At 48.2% G+C, this 22028-nt stretch overlaps 1 protein-coding gene across 1 annotated transcript in view; it reads right to left on the reverse strand.

The window, feature by feature from the left end:
* The window catches only part of CNIH3 (cornichon family AMPA receptor auxiliary protein 3), a 278222-nt gene that overhangs the window by 14164 nt on the left and 242030 nt on the right, over positions 1-22028 (reverse strand). The window contains exons 4-5 of the mRNA XM_063919852.1: positions 3991-4103; positions 2528-2671 (exon numbers count right to left, since the gene is read on the reverse strand). Coding sequence (XP_063775922.1) covers positions 2528-2671; positions 3991-4103 — 257 coding nt within the window. The remainder of the gene's footprint in view (positions 1-2527; positions 2672-3990; positions 4104-22028) is intronic.

A 22028-nucleotide genomic window follows, 5' to 3' on the forward strand; every position in this document is an offset into this window, starting at 1 on the left:
TTAGTTCTGTGGTTAGGAAGTCTCTGTTATACTGTAGTGTATCATTTGTACTGTTATCCCCTTTTACAAGTATATTAGATATAATACAGTTAATAGGCTTTGGAACCTAAACCAGTATCTGTGTATTTTCTATAGCGTTAAGTGTTCACTTGAGCGTCGGTGACGCTCAAGCAGCTTTGTAGTTAGTCAGGTTACACAAGGTTGCACTTACACCCTGTACTCACATTAAGGTATTCTTTGTATTTCTTTGGTATAAGGTTTAAACATTAAGGTATAGCGTTGTGAGCGTCTGCGCCGCTGGTGACCTCCTCGTGGTCTCGAGCGTAAGCTACGCCATAGCGAATCATTACTCTAGTCATAGCCAATAACGTGTCCTGTGATCCCTGGGCCGTGAGTGAACGTGACGCTTGAGCGTCTCGCCTACGGCTGAGCGATCGTTACGCAACTAGCGTACCATTACGGTACTTCTTAAGTAAACAGCGTACAGTGTTCTTAGCTTCATAAAGGGTTGTTTATACGACAAAGGAATTTAGCATTGTCAACACGCTCAGTCTACGCCTACTGGGAGTGTATCTTAGCATCTTAAAAGTGCGAACGAAGTTTACGCAATATTGCGAACAAAAAAAACAGCAGTTTTAGAGTAGCTCCAGACTTACTCTGCCTGTGCGATCAGTTCAGTGCTTGTCGTTCCTGGTTTGACGTCACAAACACTCCCAGCGTTCGCCCAGACACTCCCCCGTTTCTCCGGCCACTCCTGCGTTTTTTCCGGAAACGGTAGCGTTTTCAGCCACACGCCCATAAAACGCCGTGTTTCCGCCCAGTAACACCCATTTCCTGTCAATCACACTACGTTCGCCGGTGCGAACAAAAAGCCGTGAGTAAAAATCCTTTCTTCATAGCAGAATTACTTAGCGCAGTCGCAGTGCGAACATTGCGCATGCGCTCTAAGCTGATTTTCACTGCGATGCGAAAAAAAAGAACGAGCGAACGACTCGGAATGAGGGCCATTAATTTTACACATTTAGTGGATATTGTTCATTTCCTCTCAAAGCGCAGCCTCCTTCCCCCTTTCTTTTGCAAGAGTTAGGCTGAGGTAAGGTTCAGACTGCAGTTAGGGTTAGGCTGTGGATAGGGTTAGGCTGCAGTTAGAGGTAGGCTGTGGTAAGGTTCACGCTGCAGTTTGGGTTAGGCTATGGATAGCGATAGGCTGTGGTTAGGATTAGGCTGCAGTTAGTGTTAGAATTAGGCTGTGGTTAGGGATAGGCTGCGGTTAGTGTTAGAATTAGGCTGTGGTTAGGGTTAAGCTGTGGATAGGGATAGGCTGCAATCAGGGTTAGGCTGCAGTTAGGGTTATGCTTCACATAAGCATGGGCTTGCGGTTAGGGATAGGCTGTGGTTAGGGTTAGGCTGTGGTTAGGGTTACGCTGCAGTTAGAGTTAGGCTGTGGTAAGGTTCAGGCTGCAGTAAGAGTTAGGCTATGGATAGGCTACAGTTAGTGTTAGAATTAGGCAGTGGTTAGGGTTAGGCTGTGGATAGGGATAGGCTGCGGTCAGGGTTAGGCTGCAGTTAGGAATAGGCTGTGGTTAGGATTAGGCTGTGGATAGGGATAGGCTGTGGTCAGGGATAGGCTGCTCTTAGGGTTATGCTTGAGATAAGCATGGGCTTACGGTTAGGGATAGGCTGCAGTTAGTGTTAGAATTATGCTGCGGTCAGTGTTAGGCTGTGGTAAGGATTAGGCAGTGGTTAGGATTAGGCTGCAGTTAGTGTTAGGATTAGGCTGTGGTTAGGGTTAGGCAGTGGTTAGGATTAGGCTGTGGATAGAGATAGGCTGTGGTCAGGGATAGGCTGCTGTTAGGGTTATGCTTCACATAAGCATGGTTTTACGGTTAGGGATAGGCTGCGGTCAGGGTTAGGCTGCAGTTAGGATTAGGCTGTGGTTAGGGTTATGCTTCAGATAAGCATGGGTTTGCGGTTAGGGATAGGCTGTGGTTAGGATTAGGCTGCAGTAAGGATAAGGGAGACATAGGGAGATGTACTAATAAAGATAAACGAAGGAGAGTAGATTTGCACCAGGCAATAACTCAGGATACTAGCGTTCATTACTACAGGAGGGTCATACACCAACTGTGAGCTGTCTACTGCAATTAGGATTAGAATTAGGCTGTGGTCAGGATTAGACTGTGGTAAGGGTAAGGCTGGGGACAGGGTTAGGATTAGGCTACAGTTAGGGTTAGGCTGAAGTAAGGATAAGGGTATGGTTAGGGTTAGGATTAGGCTGTGTTTACGGTTAGGCTGCAGTAAGGATTAGGATTAGGCTGTGGTTAGGGTTTAGTTTAGGCTATGGTTAGGGTTAGGCTGCGGTAAGGGTTAGGTTTAGGCTGTGGTTAGGGTTAGGTTTAGGCTGTGGTTCGGGTTAGGCTGCGGTAAGGGTTTAGTTTAGGCTATGGTTAGGGTTTGGATTAGGCTGTGGTAAGGGTTACAATACAGCATCAGATCTATAACAGAAGGGAGACATAGAGAAATGTACCAGTATAGATAGTAGAAGAAGGAGAGGAGATAGAATGCCAATTTGCACCAGGCCTCTTTCTGGCAATAACTCAGGGTACTGGCGTTCATTACTACAGGTGGGTCGTACGCCAACTCTGAGCTGTCCGCCGGGCAGTGGAAGTACCTGAAGGCAAACAGACAATTGTCACGTAAGCACAGTACATGTATTACAGTTCTTTATTCCTTCCAATGTACAACGTGATGGGACATAACAGGTGACGGGGATGTGCTGAGCAGACATGTCGCTTCTGCCAAGATGTGCCCATTTACACCTATCCTCAAATCAGTAGCACGCAACGTGGCTGTAGTTGCGGCAGCCACGGAAACCTGATTTTCTGCCTTATGCTAATGAGAGGATCCGTGTGTCTGCAAACAGAAAAGCCACGCCACCCACTGAATTTAAGCAAGCCGTCGCAACCGTCATTATCATCGGCTCTTGCAGCAACCCCATGCTTGGTGCAATGTATATGGAAGAAACAGGTTTCTCACAGCTGCTCTGGTTGATCACTGACATGCTCTCAGCTGCACCAGGCTACAGGTACAACACACATTTTCTGTCCTCTAAACACGTGACTTTCCTGGGTTTATCAGCTAAATACCTCTGGCTCCTCTGTAGCACACTGCTCCTATTGCAACACCGCCATGAAAATCCCAATTTCACAGAAAGACAGATCAGGCACAGATCTTTTGATTTAGAATAGGACAGACATACGCAAAGATGCTTAGATTCATATCTGCGCATGTGCTGTGTGCAAAAACTCGCCATGTACAGAGATCCGTCTAACCAATGACTTATGATACGTAGATGAGTCTTATTTGCAGAATAGACCTCATAGGGCTTGATTAGATAATGGACGCGTTGATTGGATAATGTGATTGCGTCTTTGTATGCAGCAGAGCTGAGAAGATATGCTAATGTGGCAGACGCTAGGATTTGCATTGCGACGCCCACCGGCTGCATTTCTGTTCTGCCACAAAGATGCAAAATATGGTGCATATCGGATGCACCATTGAACTGCTGAACAAACCAATGTTTGCTCAGAATGTCCGTCGCAACTAAGCCGTCAGGGCCAATGAAACTGCACCTGCAGACACAGCCACTGGCTGCGACACGCCCACAAAATGTCAGTGACACGCCTGCATTTCACTAGCCACACCCCCATTACCTCCCACAATCGCTGACTACCTGTCAATTACCCTGCATCCAAATCCCCACTACCACCGCCGTCTCTAAGCCATCGGCACAGTACAAAACCCATCAAAAATGTTGGCACTGCGTCCACATCTGGATGCGGCCTATCGTTCCATTACAGTTATAATGATATATTGTCCTGATGTGTATTCCCCAGCCGGTAGGCTCATCCGCAAATGCTGTAATGGGTCAGGCCAGAGAGGGACCAATGACACAGATGAGACGTCTGGGGCTCCAAGAGACCCACTTACCGCCATATGTGATAGAACAGCAATGGAGCATTCAGCACGAGCGTCAGCCATTCCTCCGCGCACATAAACATGATGCAGAACAGGCTGTGGATGGAATATTCTGGAAGCACCAGCTGAAAAAAAAAAAAAAAGTTGAGAGAATAAAAAATAGGTCAACAAAACCGTTCTCAAGTCTATTGAGGCGTAACCGCTATTCCTAGTCAGGGTTTATGTGTGGGAGGAGAGAGACCCACAGACGCGACGGGTAACATATATCATGACGGTACCGTCTGCAGCCAGTGGTGCAGAGAGAGTGGGGAGAGGGTATCAATTACCCAGATCTGATGGAGGGGCCCAGTGAGGGTCCAATAGAGGCCCAGGCACCTCCCCCTTACCTGGCAGCAGCAGCTTCAGCTCTTCTCCTCAGCCTAGCACATGCTGCTGTGTACTGGGCTGCAGTGTGGCCATGGAGGTGCTTAAAATACGATTTTATTCAGTATTTTTTTTGTAAGGGTACATGACCACACCTTCTGTGATTAGGCCACGCCCCTTGAAAAGTACCTGGGCCCAGCTCGGCTCTCGACTGCCCTGTCTGCAGCTGCTCAGTGAGGTTATAAAGTAACTGCTACAATAATGGGGGTAATTCCAAGTTGATCGCAGCAGGAACTTTTTTAGCAGTTGGGCAAAACCATGTGCAGTGCAGGGGAGGCAGATATAACATGTGCAGAGAGAGTTAGATTTGGGTGGGTTATTATGTTTCTGTGCAGGGTAAATACTGGCTGCTTTATTTTTACACTGCAATTTAGATTGCAGATTGAACTCACCACACCCAAATCTATCTCTCTTTGCATATGTTATATCTGCCTCCCCTGCAGTGCACATGGTTTTGCCCAAATGCTAAAACATTTCCTGCTGCGATCAACTTGGAATTACCCCCATTGTGTAATCCAATGTGGTATTGTAAAGGAAGGAACAAAACAGCAACCACTGTACGAAGCAGGAATGCATAAATAAAGCGACAGGAAAATATACAGTATGGGGGGAATTCAATTGGCTGGGGTACTCAGTGGTCCCGATAATCGTCAATATCTGGGATTTTTTTTCCCCACCTGCCTACAGGCAGGAGAAAAAAATTCCTCGATAACTGACTAATTTTCGTGACCGCGGCTGCGATAACACATGGCTCCGGGAATTTATCCCAGTTCCTTTATGGTTTCGTGCAAAAATTGCACACAAAAAAAAAAAATGCGGTAAAGTCCCGTTTTGACCACGTGTAAACTTATTGTGTACAACTGAATTCCCCCTTAAGTGTACTTTCCCTTCATTTACACACTCAGTGGACATAATTGTGACAAGTTATAGCACAAATGATCTAGCGCTAAAATAAACTGCATAAGGGGTTCAGACGCAGGCTACTATACCAGGGGAAGGTAGATACCAACATTTGCATATAGTCGCAGCTGCCGCTCCGGCAACAGACGCAAGAGCGGGCGCAACAGTGTAAATCTCTGAACCTGGCCCTAAAGCTGAGTGTCTATTTGGATACTTATAAAATGTATGTATGACCGTTGGCTGTGATGCTGCCATTTAATCATGTAAAACCTTTTCTCCACCGCCATTGGCTGCTGCACACGGAGTGTTCTGAACTGCGGAACCCAGAAATTCTACCAGTTCTACTTTAAAGACTCGTCAGGGTAAATTTATTAAAGTGTGAGTTTTTTAGAAGTGGCGATGTTACCCATAGCAACCAATCAGATTATAGCTATTATCTTCTACAAGGTGCTAGATGAATGAAAAGTAGAGTCTGATTGGTTGCTATGGGCAACACTAAAAAACTCACAGTTTAGTTAATATACCCCACTGTCTACAATTCATCTGACAGGTCAGGAGGACGCCTGGTGCTTGCTGCTTTTCCGCTCACACAAGAGTCTTCAGGTTGCAGGAATCCTGTACACGGTGCTTTTTAGAGCTGAAACACTAAAGTGCACCAGGGAAACAGTTTTCCTATTGAGCGTTCCGTGTCATCTCCCCGGCTTCAGAGCGCTGCCTGTTTCTGCCTGAGAGAATCCGTTATCGATTGCTGCTTCTGCTACACCAGCCTAAAGCGCGGGATGCAGAACTGAAGGAAGCCCCTCTAGACTGATATACACCAGGGCCAGCTAGAAATTAAAAAGTTAGAACCTCCACAGTGAAGAATCTGCTGTTTAGCAAAACCCTGCAGGATGAATGTTCTTCACCCTCCTGCCCCCTGCTGCCAGCGGGATCCGGCCTCTAGGTCGACAGTAACTAGGTCAACACTATCTAGGTCGACCACTATTGGTTGACAGTAACTATGTCGACCGGGTCTCTAGGTTGACATGTTCTAGGTCAAAAGGTCGACATGAGTTTTTCACAATTTTTTTCTTTTTTTGAACCTTTTCATACTTAACGATCCCCGTGGACTACAATTGGGAAAGGTAACCTATGCCGAGCGCAGCGGTATTGGAGCGAGGCAACTTGGCCGAAGTTCGGAGGGGACACAGTGCACTAATTGGGCTTCCCGGTCACTGGTGGTCATTCCGAGTTGATCGCTAGCTGCATTTGTTCGCAGCGCAGCGATCAGGCTAAAAAGCGAGAGTTCTGCGCATGCGTATGCGGCGCAATGCGCACGCGCGACGTACAGCCACAATGTACGATGTAGTTGTGCGCAGGATCTAGCGAAGCATTTCTGTCGCACTGGTTGCCGCAGAGTGGTTGACATGAAGTGGGCGTTTCTGGGTGTCAACTGACCGTTTTCAGGGAGTGTTCGGAAAAACGCAGGAGTGCCAGGGAAAACGTAGGCGTGGCTGGGAGAACGCAGGGCGTGTTTGTGACATCAAAACAGGAACTGAACAGTCTGAAGTGATCGCAAGCGCTGAGTAGGTATTGAGCTACTCTGACACTGCACAAAAAAACTTTGTAGCCGCTCTGCGATCCTTTCGTTCGCACTTCTGCTAAGCTAAAATACACTCCCAGTGGGCGGCGGTATAGCGAGCGATCAACTCGGAATGACCCCCACTGAACGAAGAAAATGACACACAAAAACCATAAAAAACTCATGTCGACCTTTTGAGCTGTCGACCTAGACCATGTTGAGCTAAAGACCCTGTCGACATAGAGACCCTGTTGACCTAGTTACAGTCGACCAATAGTGGTCAGCCTAGTCATTGTCGACCTAGTTACTATCTACCTTCCATACCACACCGGCTGCCAGCCTCAGCTGTTGTGGAGAGGGTGTGTGTATGGGGGAGGGGTTTCTCTTTAACAACTGAAACAGATTGGAGGGATAGTATACAAATACACACACTTCATTTGTGTGGCGATAGTGTGCCAGCTTGGCTCGTTGGCGTAACAGGGCTGCAGGGAACCCTGTGTCGGCCCTGCCCCACAGTAGCGGATCTTGCCACGGGCAAACAGGACTTTTGCCCGGGGCGCCGCCTTCCGGAGGGCGCCGGCGTCTTCCGGAGGGCGCCGCACCATGGCAAGATCCGCTACTGTTGTGCCCTCCGCTGCCCGCTGTGTCCCCCTGTGAAGGGAACTAGACGCGTAGCGTCTAGTTTCCCTTCATGGAGAGGACCTTTGCTGTGCGGTGCGTGATGACGTCATCGCGCACTGTACAGCAAAGGTCCTCTCCACGAAGGGAACTAGACGCTACGCTTCTAGTTTCCCTTCGTGGAGAGGACCTTTGCTGTGTGGTGCGCGATGACGTCATCGTGCACCGCTCAGCATTTCAGCGGCGCTACTACTGTACAGGGGGCGTAACTGACCACGCCCCCTGTATGAAGCTACGCCCCTATGTCCTGCCCGGGGCGCAAAAAGGGCTCGAACCGGCCTTGCTGCCCCATAAACCTGTGACACCGGCTCTGGGAAGCAGAGCTCTGCCTGCAGTTCAGGGCGGCTCCGCGAGCCACATGCAGATGCCATGGGGCAGCAATGGTGCCTCACCAAGGCCACGTAACCTGTGCGATGGTCCCGCCCTAGTTACGGCCCTGGCTTGGCTGTCATAACTTTAGTGGGCTGCCTCACTTGGGGGTATATTTACTAAAGCGTGAGTTTTGAGGAGTGGAACTGTTACCCATAGCAGCCAATCAGATTCTAGCTTTTTATCTTCTAGAAGGTGCTAGATAAATGATACGTAGAATCTGATTGGTTGCTATGGGGAACATCTCCACTTCTGAAAACACGCACTATAGTAAATATACCGCTTGGTTGCTCCGGTGAAGATGGCAAATGGATACACTACAATGTTATGACCACGGGTCCCGCAATTTGCCCCGGAACGTTCTTCTCATGTTCCTATCTTAGAATCACATGAAGTAATATGTGATGTCTCATTACCTACCTGTCCATGCGTGGTGTATAATAAGGCCAGGGGAAGATTATACAAATTCTATATCTACTAATTAGATACGAGACACTGACCTACAATTGCTGCGGATGGTTGCGTGAAGCGTAGTACATCAAATATTTAATAGTTCCCCATGCATCTGAAAATGTACTTTCATGGTTAGATAAAAATAAATGCACAATAAAGACCCGGCGGAGTCTGACCTTTCCCAACGCAATTTTCTAGATGTTTAAGTAATTAGCTGTGTAAATCCTGACATTTAGGAACTGGCAGCACGAAGTCGCTGGTGTCTCCTGGGCAGCCCGGGATAAGTCCTGATATAAGCCCTCATTCCGAGTTGTTCGCTCGCTAGCTGCTTTCGTTCGCAGCGCAGCGATTAGGCAAAAAAACGGCAGTTCTGCGCATGCGTATGCGGCACAATGCGCACGCACGTCGTACTATTACAACGAACGATGTAGTTTCACTCAAGACCTAGCGACGCTTTTCAGTCGCACTACTGACCGCAGAGTGATTGACAGGAAGTGGGCGTTTCTGGGTGTCAACTGACCGTTTTCAGGGAGTGAGTGAAAAAACGCAGGCGTGCCAGATAAAAACGCAGGCGTGACTGGCGAAACGTAGGCGTGGCTGGGCGAACGCAGGGCGTGTTTGTGACATAAAAACAGGAACTGAATAGTCTGAAGTGATCGCAAGCGCTGAGTAGGTCTGGAGCTACTCTGAAGCTGCACAAAATTATTTTGTAGCCGCGCTGCGATCCTTTCGTTCGCACTTCTGCTAAGCTAAGATACACTCCCAGAGGGCGGCGGCTTAGCGTTTGCACGGCTGCTAAAAGCAGCTAGCGAGCGATCAACTCGGAATGAGGGCCATAGTTACCCCATGACTGCAGTGCTGACCATAGTATATGAAGACAGACAGAGTTCTAGAACCGGCATACAGCAAGGACACTTGAGGCAAAATATAATAGTCTGCAAGGTGCGGGCTGTCCGGGAATTCCTGCGAGTCTGCCCGTATTTTTAAAGCGGCAATCTTTTACCAGGAAAAAACAGGTCGGTTGTTGCCTTGTAAATGGCTGCCACTTTAATAATGCAGGCAGACCCGCAGGAATTCCCGAACAGCGTTCACCGCGCAGGTTATGATATTGTGCCCTTGTTCTGCCTCATGATACAGAGATAGAGTTAGATGCTGGGCAGGATTCAGCCCATAGCGGACGCATGTAGCAGATATTATTCACTGCGCCATGCGGCGTGCCTGGGTCTCACCATCTGTGAAACCAACATTACTGCGCGGCAACTGGGTGGCGACCCTGCCGACGCACGGAAAGGATCCATCTGTTGGTCGGAGTGTTATGGAAATGTCGGTGAGCGTGCAGCTTGACTTCCGAAATAGTTTGGGGTGCGCGCATTACAAAGTGGCGCCTGTTTCCGACGTATCTTTTGTATGGGTTAGGCGTAAATGCCGATACCGATGACTACTGCGGCGGCTGATGGAAAAGCAGCAGGTGGTGCGATTAAAAGCATGAGAACCGGAGGATACTCGCGTCATCAAGGGTTGGCAAATTGGGCTGTTTGGCCGCCCGCTTTGTGGGTCACTCAGAATCATGCCCTGTGTGACGGCTTCTGGGGTGGGAGCAAAGTAAATGTTGCACCTAGACAAACCATGCTGCACTGCAAGGGGGGCAAATACTGTACATGTATTATTTTTGCCGGCAGGGTAAATACCGGCTGCATTTGCATGTAGCCCACAGATGCTGGGCAGCTAGGACACGCCCCTCCCACATCTAACTCTCACTGCACGTTACATCTGCCCCGTCTGCAGCGCAGCATGGTGTTACCAAGGTGCAAGCTTGCTGTTGTGGCCCTTACACTCAGGGGCCACACCAGAGGCGTTTACATGCTGGTGGCGTACACAAGGGGCGTAGCGATGCATGTTAGCAACGACCTTTGACAGTCATTTGCATTCTTATAGTTTTGACAGCATCATGTATACCAATATAAATATATATCTATGCAGCTGAAGCGTCGCCACCTCCATCTAGTGGTCGCTCTTGGCCTCGCCCTATCTTAGGAACACTAGTGCCAGGTCTCTTGTGCATGGCAACTGCCGGGGGGAGTGTTCTGGAGGAACCCCCTGCCAGCTAAGTAGCCATAGGCTACACTGGGCTAACGCCATCTTCAGGTGGCATTAGCTGCAGGGACCAAGACTGTGGTCGGTCTTTTGGGTACTACCCGCCCTATTGGAGTTTGCTTTTGGGCTAAGCGTTGCAAACTATCTCCTGGATTGGGCTCATCTTTGTGCAGGTATCCGGTCTTTAGGTCGACGCTCATTAGGTCGACCACGATTGGTCGACATGCATTATGTCGACATGGCGAAGGTGCGAAGCGAGCCATGCAAGGGGACTCGGAGCACTAATTGAGATTTCCGGTCACTTTGTGACGAAAACATGTCGACCATTTCCCATGTCGATCTAATGACCACGTCGACCTATTTCAGGTGTCAACTTAGTCACTGTCGATCGGTAGTGGTCAACCTAATGACTGTCGACCTACTTACTGTCGACCCAATGAACCACACGCCTTTGTGCAATAGCTACCAGAAAGGTGTCTGTCTTTAGCGCTAGCCACCAGAATCCCAACTGCTGTATATACTAGTCACCAGGCCCTCATTCCGACCTGATCGCTAGCAGGCTACTTTTATCACTGCTGCGAGAGTAAACAACGCATTTATCTACATGACTCGCATATGCAAATGATGAAAGATGTGGCGTTATCCATCTTTAAAGCATATACCAATTAAATATTAAATATAATGAAGACCCAGAGAGCGCCAAGCACTCAGCGTTTACTATATTTGTCTAGGTCCTCGTAACAGTAACGAGACGGAAATGACTGTTTCTGGGATAATTTCCAGCCATTGTTCCGGCAGCGCAGTCCTCAGCTGGAGGTGTACCGTCTTATTGCGATGAGTGATAGGTACTGCGTGATCCGCTCTAGTCCTTGTTGCATTTTTGTTTTTAATACAGCAGTAATTAGAGTACACTGTGTACTGTACTTTGTAGATTTAATATATGAGCACAATAAATCCTATTTCTTTCCCCACAGGTTCACGTTGTTGTTATCTAATATTACAGGCTCGCTGGTAGTGACGTATATTATATTTGAAAATGTTTATTAACCTATGATTGTCCGGGTGGTAATCCAGCGTCTGCATACGGGTAGGATAGAGTATGCCACTACAGTCCAATGAAATGACACTCACTCACCTTGAGGATCCACTAGTGCGATGTGGCCCTTTTCCACACAATCGTGACCCATCCGGCCGATAAATCGTGTGAAAAGTGTCACATCGTATGTGTTTACCTCTGGTCCTGTGCGCATCGGATCCGTAGACTGTCACTGCTGCACCAAGGATTTGTCGGATCCCGCAGCCATGACTGGGATCAAATACGCTACATCGACTGCAAAAGTACTGCGGTGGTCATTCTGAGTTGATCGCTAGCTGAATTTGTTCGCAGCGCAGCGATCAGGCTAAAAAACGGCAGTTCTGCACATGCGTATGTGGTACAATGCACACGCGCGACGTACGGGCACAAGGAACGATGCAGTTTTGCACAGGGTCTAGCGATGCATTTCAGTCGCACTGGTTGCCGCAGAGTGATTGACATGAAGTGGGCGTTTCTGGGTGGCAACTGACCGTTTTCTGGGAGTGTTCGGAAAAATGCAGGCGTGCCAGGGAAAACGCAGGCGTGGCTGGGTGAACGCTGGGCGGGTTTGTGATGTCAAATCCGGAACTGAATGGTCTGAAGTGATCGCAAGCGCTGAGTAGGTCTGAAGCTACTCTGACACTGCACAATATTATTTTGTAGCCGCTCTGCGATTCTTTCGTTCGCACTTCTGCTAAGCTAAAATACACTCCCAGTGGGAGGCGGCAAAGCGTTTGCACGGCTGCTAAAAACAGCTAGCGAGAGATCAATACGGAATAACCCCTTCATGCGATGTATCGTATGCAGTCCAGCCGCCCAGGAGCTGCCGGGTGATTTGGCGGGGTGTCACGTGAGGTTCACATGCGATACCTCGCACTAGTGTATGGCCACCTTAACATCTGCCCACCCCTCCTGGTAGGTGGGTAACAAAGTCAGTCTTACTGTGAGCACTGTATATACAACAATGGGGGTAATTCAGACCTGATCGCTGCTGTGCATTTTCGCGGGCGATCAGATCTGAACTGCGCATGCACCGCGCCGGCGCGTCACACAAAAGCACCGGGCATCGGTGCCTAGCGACGGGATGGCGTGAAAAAAACGATCATATGGGCAATCGCAAGGTGATTAACAGGAAGTGGCCATTTGTGGGTGGCAACTTACCGTTTTACAGGAGTGACCGGAAATAACGCAGGCGGGCTCAGGCATTCTCAGGGAGGGTGTCTGACGTCAGCTCCGGCCCCGATCAGCAGGAAACAATCGCAGCGGCTGAGTAAGTCCTGGGCTGCGCAGAGACTGTATAAACTGATGTTTGGGCAGCTCTGCTATAAAAGCGATCGCACCCCCGCGCAGCACTTTACCGCTCCCCCTACAGGTGGCGACTATCTGATCGCAGGGCAGCAAAAAACGCACCCTAGCGATCAGCTCTGAATTACCCCCATAGATAGATAGATAGATAGATAGATAGATAGATAGATAGCCGGTATCCGTTTCATAGATAGACAGTCAATAGATAGACACCATATGTTAGACAGACATTAGGCCGACAGGGTCAAAAGGTCAACATGGTCAAAAGGTCGACATGAAAAAGGTCGACAGTACAAAAGGTCAACAGGTCAAAAGGTTGACATGGTCAAAAGGTCGACATGAAAATGGTTGACATAAAAAAGATAGACAAATGTTTTTTTATGTAACATGTTTTTGGACTATTTCATACTTTCTCTATCCATGTCGGCATAGAGTTGGTTATAAACCTTGTGGTGAGCGCAGCGAGCCACCGTACCTAAAGCGTGGCGAGCGAAGCGAGCCCCGCGAGGGTATGCCTCTCTACAATTGGGGGTCCCAGATGACAAAACTATCCACACAAACCACAAAAATGCAAAAAACATGGTGTCGACCTTTTTCATGTCAGCCATTATCCCGTCGACCTTTTGACCCGTCGACCGTTTGACCTGTCGACCTTTTCATGTTGACCTTTTAAACCCTGTCGACCTTTTAACCTGTCGACCTTTTCCATGTCGACCTTTTGACCCTGTCGACCTAATGTCTGTCTAACATATGGTGTCTATCTATTGACTGTCTAACTAGACACTATCTATTTTTCATACCGGAACCGATAGATAGATAGATAGATAGATAGATAGATAGATAGATAGATAGATAGATAGATAGATAGATAGATAGATAGATAGATAGATAGGTACTCCGGTTTCCTCCCACAATCCAAAAATATACAGGTAGGTTAATGTGAATGTGTGCGCGTGTACATGTGGTAGGGAATATAGATTGTAAGCTCCACTGGGGCAGGGACTGAGGTGAATAGCCGAATATTCTCTGTAAAGCGCTGCGGAATATGTGTATAATAATAATAATAATAATAGATACGTGATAGATGGATAGATAGATAGATAGATAGATAGATAGATAGATAGATAGGTATGTTATAGATAAAGAGATACATAGACAGACAGACAGACAGACAGACAGACAGACAGACAGACAGATATGTGATAGTTGGATAGATAGAAACAAGATTGATAGATTTGTGATAAAGAGATAGATGGATAGATATAAGATAAATGGATAGATAGATAGATAGATAGATAGATAGATAGATAGATAGATAGATAGATAGATAGATAGATAGATAGATAGATAGATAATGAGATAGATATGAGATAGACAGATAGAGTATATAGATATAGTAGATAGATAGATAGATAGATAGACAGACAGACAGACAGACAGACAGACAGATAGATAGATAATGAGATAGATAGATATGAGATAGATTAATAAATAGATGAGATAGATAGATAGATAGATAGATAGATAGATAGATAGATAGATAGATAGATAGATAGATAGATAGATAGATATGAGATATATAGACATGAGATAGATAGATATGAGATAGATATATATGAGATAGATTGAGCGATAATGAGATAGATAGGTAGATATGAGATAGATAGATAGATTATAAAATAGATAGATAGAAAGATAAATAGATAGATAGAAGATTGATAGATTTCTGATAAAGAGATGGATAGATAGATAGATAGATAGATAGATAGATAGATAGATAGATAGATAGATAGATAGATAGAGGATAGATAGATAGATAGATAGATAGATAGATAGATAGCTATGTAATGAGATAGATAGATAGATAGATAGATAGATAGATAGATAGATAGATAATGAGATAGAGACAGAGAGACAGATAGATAGATAGATAGATAGATAGATAGATAGATAGATAGATAGATAGATAGATAGATAGACAGAGATAGATAGATAGATAGATAGATAGATAGATAGATAGATAGATAGATAGATAGATAATGAGATAGATATGAGATAGATAAATAGATTATGAGATAAATAGATAGTGAGATAGATAGATAGATAGATAGGTAGATAGATAAATAACGAGACAGATGATAGATAGATAGATAGATAATGAGATAGATGATAGATAGATAGATAGATAGATAATGAGAAAGATAAATAGATAATGAGATAGATAGATAGATAGATAGATAGATAGATGATAGATTAATAAATAAATAAATAAATAGATAATGAGATAGATAGATAGATAGATAATGAGAAAGATAAATAGATAGATAGATAGATAGATTAATAAATAAATAGATAATGAGATAGATAGATAGATAGATAGATAGATAGATAGATAGATAGATAGATAGATAGATAGATAGATAGATACAGGTTGAGTATCCCTTATCTCAGTATATTATATATCAATATAATATATTTATATATACACATATCTCCTATATATTAGCCCAAGTCTGTGACTCTGTGCTAGCCGTAACGCTGGGCGGAGTTACGGTGGTGGGTGGAGTTATTCAAATGAGTCACAGAACTGGGCAAATCTATAGGAGACCAGCAGCAGAAGCAGATGGTATGGGCATGGCACAGGCAGGGGTGCATACCTCCCAGCTTTCTTCAGGCAGAAGGAGGGACACACACACACACACACACACACACACAAAAAACACCACACGGCGAAAAGGGGGCGTGGCAAACGAAAGGGGCGTGGCTTCACGGGAGGGCACCCGTTTTCGTCAGTGAGGGGACATGCCCAGCGCTCTGTGAGCTGCTGGCATGCCCCCAGGGGCAGATTATGAGTCTGGGGGGCCCAGGGCACTTAAGACAAGGGGCCCTATCTCGTTGCTGTGCCTGCTGTGGGATTGGGGGCGTGGCCTAATCGCACCCACGAAGCCACGCCCCCTTATGCAAATTACAGGAAAAAATTTTATGGAATTTTGGCCCCTCAGCTAGGGGTAAATCCAGAGGAGGTGGTCGCTCCCCCTACACACCCGCACAGGCAGAAGAAAGCAGGGAGGCTGCTGCCTCCCTGTAACACCACAGACCTGCCAATACGCAGCAGCGTGTGCTGACTGTAGCACAATGCTGCCGCTGTTACTGGCAGGACGGGGGAGCTTCTGAGCTGGGACAGAGCTACTCCAGCTGGGGGGCCCCCTAAAACTGTGGGGCCCATGGTACGTACCCCCTGCCCCCCCTTAATCCGGCTCTGCTGCTGGAACCCCCCCTTAATCCGTACTCCCTGATGCCCCCTCTCCCTCTGTCTCCACTAAATTCACCGCTGCTCTGCTAAGCAGAACAGCGAGTACAGGAGCTTCCCAACTGCCCCCCCCCCCCCCCCAACACCACCACCACCGCGGGACACTGTGGCCCGCAGGTGGGACAGCGGGACAGACCCTAAAAAATGGGACTGTCCCGCGAAAATCGGGACAGTTGGGAGGTATGGGGGTGAGTGAGGGGGTATGCCGTACAGACAGACGGGCACCGGCTCACTGTGTGCTTGACCCCCCCACATCAGCATACTCAGCAGGGGCTCTCTGGCATGGAGGAGCATCACATTCTGGCACACTCCACGCTTCTTAGCTGCAGTTTTGTGGGGCACCTGCCGCTGTGCAGGTTCTGTACTGCCTCTGTTATCTCCAGCCCCGGCAACCCCACCGCTAGCTGCAGCTCTGCTGCCCGCAGTGAGGTGCGCCCAGCTCCTTCACACACTTTAGCTGGCGGGCAGCGCTGCAGAAGTCCGCGCTGCTTGCAGGCTCCGACCCCCTCCTCCCTCCAGCCACAGCGTCTCCTGGGGGCTAACCAGTCACTCCCAGTCTCCCCTTACCACAGTGCCCGGCAGCTGCGCGAGGTCTGCGGTGTGTGACTGAGGAGGAGGGGAGGGATGCGGACGAGCAGAGGAAGCAGGACTCCAGCCTGAGAGAGTCAGCCATGCCAAGTCTCCACCAGCAGCAGATCCCAACAGGTTGGAGTGGAACAGCAGCAGCCAGCAGCAGTGACTCCGGTAAGACACATCTGTCTGTCACCACTGTTCTGTCCCTAATACCAATCTCTCCCGTGCCCTGTGTTCTGTCATGTCCCTGTCACCGTTATCATGGCCCTGTCACCGTTATCCTGGCCCTGTCACCCTTATCCTGGCCCTGTCACCCCTATCCAGGCCCTGTCACCCCTGTGCTTGCCCTGTCAACCCTATACTGGCCCTGTCACCCCTATCCTGGTCCTGCCGCCCCTACCATGGCCATGTCACCCCTATCCTGTCCCTGTAATTTCTGTCCTGGCCCCGTCGCCCCTGTTCTGGCCCCGTCACCCCTGTCCTGGCCCTGTCACCCCTGTTCTGACCCTGTCACCCATGTTCTGACCCTGTCACCCCTGTCCTGGCCCCGTCACCCCTGTCCTGACCCTGTCACCCCTGTCCTGGCCCTGTTACTGCATACCCTCCAACTACCTTTTTGGCAGGTACAGTACCCGTAGCGCCTCCAGACCCCTCCCCAATGCACCACACCTCCGCACCTTCCCCTCTACCACATGCGGCACCCCACCCCTCCCCCACACGCTGTGCCTTCAGACCCCCTACACCACCCGCGGCTTCCACTCCTCCGCCCCTCCACCATCCACAGCACCTCCAGACCCCCTCCACCATCCACCCCCCATATATGTCTCCCCCCACACCTGCCCCCCCTCCACCCGCAGCATCTGCAGACACCCTCCTCTATCCGCGGTGCCCCCCTCATCCACCCCTCCCCCACCTGCCCCTCCACCACCTGCAGCACCTCCGGACCCCCTTCCCCATCCGCCGCACCACCTGTACCTGCCCCTCCCCTACTCACGGCACCTCCGGACCCCCTACCCCACCCCCGCCCCTTCTCATCCCACAGCACCTCCGGAACCCTTCACCCATCCGCAACATCCCCACACCTGCCCCTCTCCCACCCTTGGCACCCCTGCCCTTCCCCCACCGGCAGTGCCTCCGGACCCCATCCCCCATCTGTAGCCCCCACTCCTCTGCCCCTCCCCCACCCGCAGCATCTCCCGACCCTTCCCCATCCGGGCCCCCCCGCTTCCACCCCCCTCTACCCGCAGCATCTACAGACACCCTCCCCCATCCACAGTCGCACCTGCTACATTCTGTACATTGTGCCCTGCAGGTGCTGTTCAAACGGTCGCAAGGGGCTGCGCCTCCTTCACCATCGCACGCCCTTTCATTGTGCAATATTTAACCACTAACAAAGGAATGCAGGTAATACTCCATATAATACAAATATTGAACCCCAGAAAGGCATGCAAGGGTTAAGGGGGCGTAGCCCCTTGCGACGGTGTGAAGAGCGCCCGTAGGGCGCGATGAAGCACCTAGTATCTTATATATGTCATTATCTCAGTAAGGGACCTAAAAATGTAGGATTTTACATTTTGGATAGGGAAAACTCAGCCTGTAATGAGATAGATATGAGATAGATAGATAGATAGATAGATAGATAGATAGATAGATAGATAGATAGATAGATAGATAGATAGAAGATTGATAGATTTCTGATAAAGAGATAGATGGATAGATAGATATAGGATAGATAGATATAGGATAGATAGATAGATAGATAGATAGATAGATAGATAGATAGATAGATAGATAGATAGATAGATAGCTATATAATGAGATAGATAGATAGATAATGAGATAGAGACAGAGAGACAGATAGATAGATAGATAGATAGATAGATAGATAGATACTGAGATAGATATGAGATAGATAAATAGATTATGAGATAAATAGATAGTGAGATAGATAGATAGATAGATAGATAGTGTGACGACATGTGATGACACAGCTGGCGCGTCGTGTCGCTCAGTGGTAAAAGACACGTGGTTACTTTCCTAGCCCTGGTCCTACACATGAACTTCATCAATTGCCAATATGTTATTAGTTATATGTTAGGCAATATTGTATTATATTGTATGATGTTATTGTTACAAGGGTACAGTTATGTTTTCAATGTATATATATGAATGTAATGGTTATTGTGTTATAGTTTGTAAAATAATGTTTTCCCAATATGACTGATCAGATAACCTGTGTGTTTGCTGTTGTGTAGATACAGCCAGTCTCAGATGTCAGGCCATACACCCCCCTCATTCTTCCCCACACAATGGATTCCAGGCCACACAATCAGATTAAGTAAGGTTACTTTAGTTAACATCTATTGTGGCCTAGGGGACATGCCTGGGCATGTGAAACTGTTCTGTTCTGGGGGTGTCGCCTTATTGTAGAAAAGACAAAGGCTTGATATAGCAAAGAGGGGACGTGAGACAGAGGGTGAGAGAGAGGCAGGAGACTGACTAAGAAGTAATGTTCTGTCAGGAGCTCCAGGAGGGAATTGTCGTGTAGAATTGGATCACAGAAGTGTGCTGAGCTGTTTATAACCTATTCTGTTAATAAACCACTGTTGGTTTTTCATGTACCACCGTGACTGAGTGATTTTGAACCCAATATCCTCACATTTGGCGGCAGCAGTGGGATCACTCAAGACACCAGCAGAAAGGTATAAACCACAGCAGGCAATGGATTCCGCCCCGCTATGCTACCGTTACAGCAAGAAGGATCAACTACAGGACCTCTGTCGAGCAAGACGGATTGAGTTTAATACAGTGGATACCAAGGAATCCCTAATTGGAAAACTGGCTCAATGGGACGTTGAGCACCCTTGTGATAAGGAGGAAGAGGAGGATATGGTCGAGGCCTCAGCGGAGGAGACCAGTAATGGAACCAGGGCAGTGGAGCTTGTGGTTGGAAGTTTGTCAGCATATCGGCAGGCTGAGAAGCCGGATCTTTTATTTATAGTTTCCAAAATGCAGTACATTTGGGAGTACTGGAATGAAGCTCAGTGGGAAATCAGCAGGTGGAGAGTATCCAGCATACAGGACAAGTTGTGTCATCTTGGGAATGCGTTCATGCACTGCAGAAGTGAAGCAGCCACATGGAATCTGCTGGGGGAGCCAGAGTTTGAGGAATTCAGGGAGGAAGTGATCGCCACAGTGGCCCAAATGACACAAAGTATACAATATACAGAGACGGAAGAGCAAGTGCAGAGTAAATTGCCTTCCCGGACAGAGCCAGAAGAAGTGGCATTGGATCGGGGGCCCCTGGATACCCCAGCATGGCGAGGCCAGTGTTACAGGGTGGATGTGGAAAGGCACCACCTGCAACAGCTTCTCCCATACCCAAGGGAAGAAGTTGCCCAGTGGTCTATACGGAAGGAAGCACACGAAGTGAAGACAGCAGTGAGCACAATCCAGGCACCCCAGGAGGAACTGCACTACAACTTCCCTTTTGCTGAGATGGAGGATGAGGACTTGGTGAGAGAGTGTCAAGAACTGTCTGCCCAGTATGTTACACTGGAAAAGAACGACCTTGACCAGGTGGATGCAAGGAAGCACTGTCTGCAACCCGTTCTCTTGTCCCTGGGGGAATGTCACAGTGAAACACTCAGTGACCGGCCTGAGCTGTGTTACAACTGGCCATTTGCAGGCTTGGAGGATATAGAAACCATCCCAGAGTGCCAGCGAGACATTGAAGAAGAAGTTGCCACTATCACCCGACCACCACTTCAGCAACAGAGCCTCCAAGGGAATCCTTCAGGTGAGCACCAACCAGTCCTGGCTACTGAACCATTTACAGTGTTGTGTTTGGGGGAGGCTACTGAAAATGAGAAGGAAGTGGGGTCTGTCATCCAAACACCCCAGGAGAAGATGCACTATGCCTTCCCATTGGCAGAGGTGGAAGAGGAGATCTCTGCGAGGGCAGCAGTAGGTGGCAATGTCCCAACTATAAGCATGGCTAGTGCAGACAGGGTCTCACTTCAGGCTGATCAGCATATTAGGCTGAGGGAGGCCCATTGTGAAGCTATGTTCATGGCTGCCCCAGTTATTTTATCAGAAAAGGATGTTCAGGAAGGGCCCAGTGTATCTCCAGCAATTGCATCTCTCCCAGAAGATTCTGGAGGTCTGTTCTCATTCAGTGAACTTGATGGTAAGGAGCTGCAGTCTGAATGCCAGAATCTTCCCTGTGACTCAGAGAAAATCCAGGTATCAGACCTGGTGAAAATAGCATCAGCTCAGGAACTGGAAGGGAACATGTTGCTCTACTCTAGGGCACCTGAATGTGTTTTGGACTGGCATTGTGTGCAAGGTGAAATGACTGACTCTAACCAGGACAATGGTGGTCAGCCAGTACATGTAGCAGTGAATGGAGAAGGTAATGCCACTGTCCCGGTGAACCTACATCCATGTTCCAGTACAACGATGGTCGAGTTGGTGGATACACACAAGGAAGCTGAGCAGATTGTACTCCAGGCCAAAGCATACAAGACTCAGAGTAGGATCCCACAAGTTACCCAGCTAGCCAGGCTGGAGGAAGCATTTACCCAGGATAGCACAGAAGAAACTTCTGGCATGAAGGAATCCCCATTGTGCCCTGACAATTACCATACCCGTGGTTCATGTTTGGGGGAGGGAAGCCACTGTCCTGATGCACCAGAGGTGATGGAAGTGGGGTTCCCAGGGAATACATGGTTGGGGAGGGAGAGTGAGGGCCCCAGAGATCAGATTTTGTTTATGGAGGAAAATTGTGACTATTTGAAATGTGAGGTTACCCAGTTGGGTGTAGGGGAATTATTAAGTCCCCAGGTGCAGTTATTGGACATACTGAATTATACTGTTGCACATGCTGTTACCCCAACCCAGCGGCTCTCTACAAAGGGGACTTTGATTAATGTATTTGGATGGGACACCGGGGGGAAATACAAGAACTATGTACTGCTGATCACGTTTCCACCAGACCCTGGTAAGACTGTATTGAGTTATGTACTGTGGGCCACACACCCACCAGACCGGGGAAAGAAATTCCCACACAAGCCTCATGACAATTACCACAGACTTTGGACCTGGGACGCTGGTGGGCTCCGTACAAACTGTAAAGTGCTATTCCCAAAAACCACCAGACCCACAAGAGAAACCTGCCAGTCATTATTATGACGGGGCACAGACTGTCTGATGTAGGAGAGCATCACTGCGCTCAGCAAGCACCCGCTCATCACTACTACTTAGGACACAGGGCGAGAAAGTAGGGGAAGGTAATGTGACGACATGTG

Source organism: Pseudophryne corroboree, chromosome 4, assembly GCF_028390025.1.
Source record: "Pseudophryne corroboree isolate aPseCor3 chromosome 4, aPseCor3.hap2, whole genome shotgun sequence".
Lineage (NCBI taxonomy): Eukaryota > Metazoa > Chordata > Amphibia > Anura > Myobatrachidae > Pseudophryne > Pseudophryne corroboree.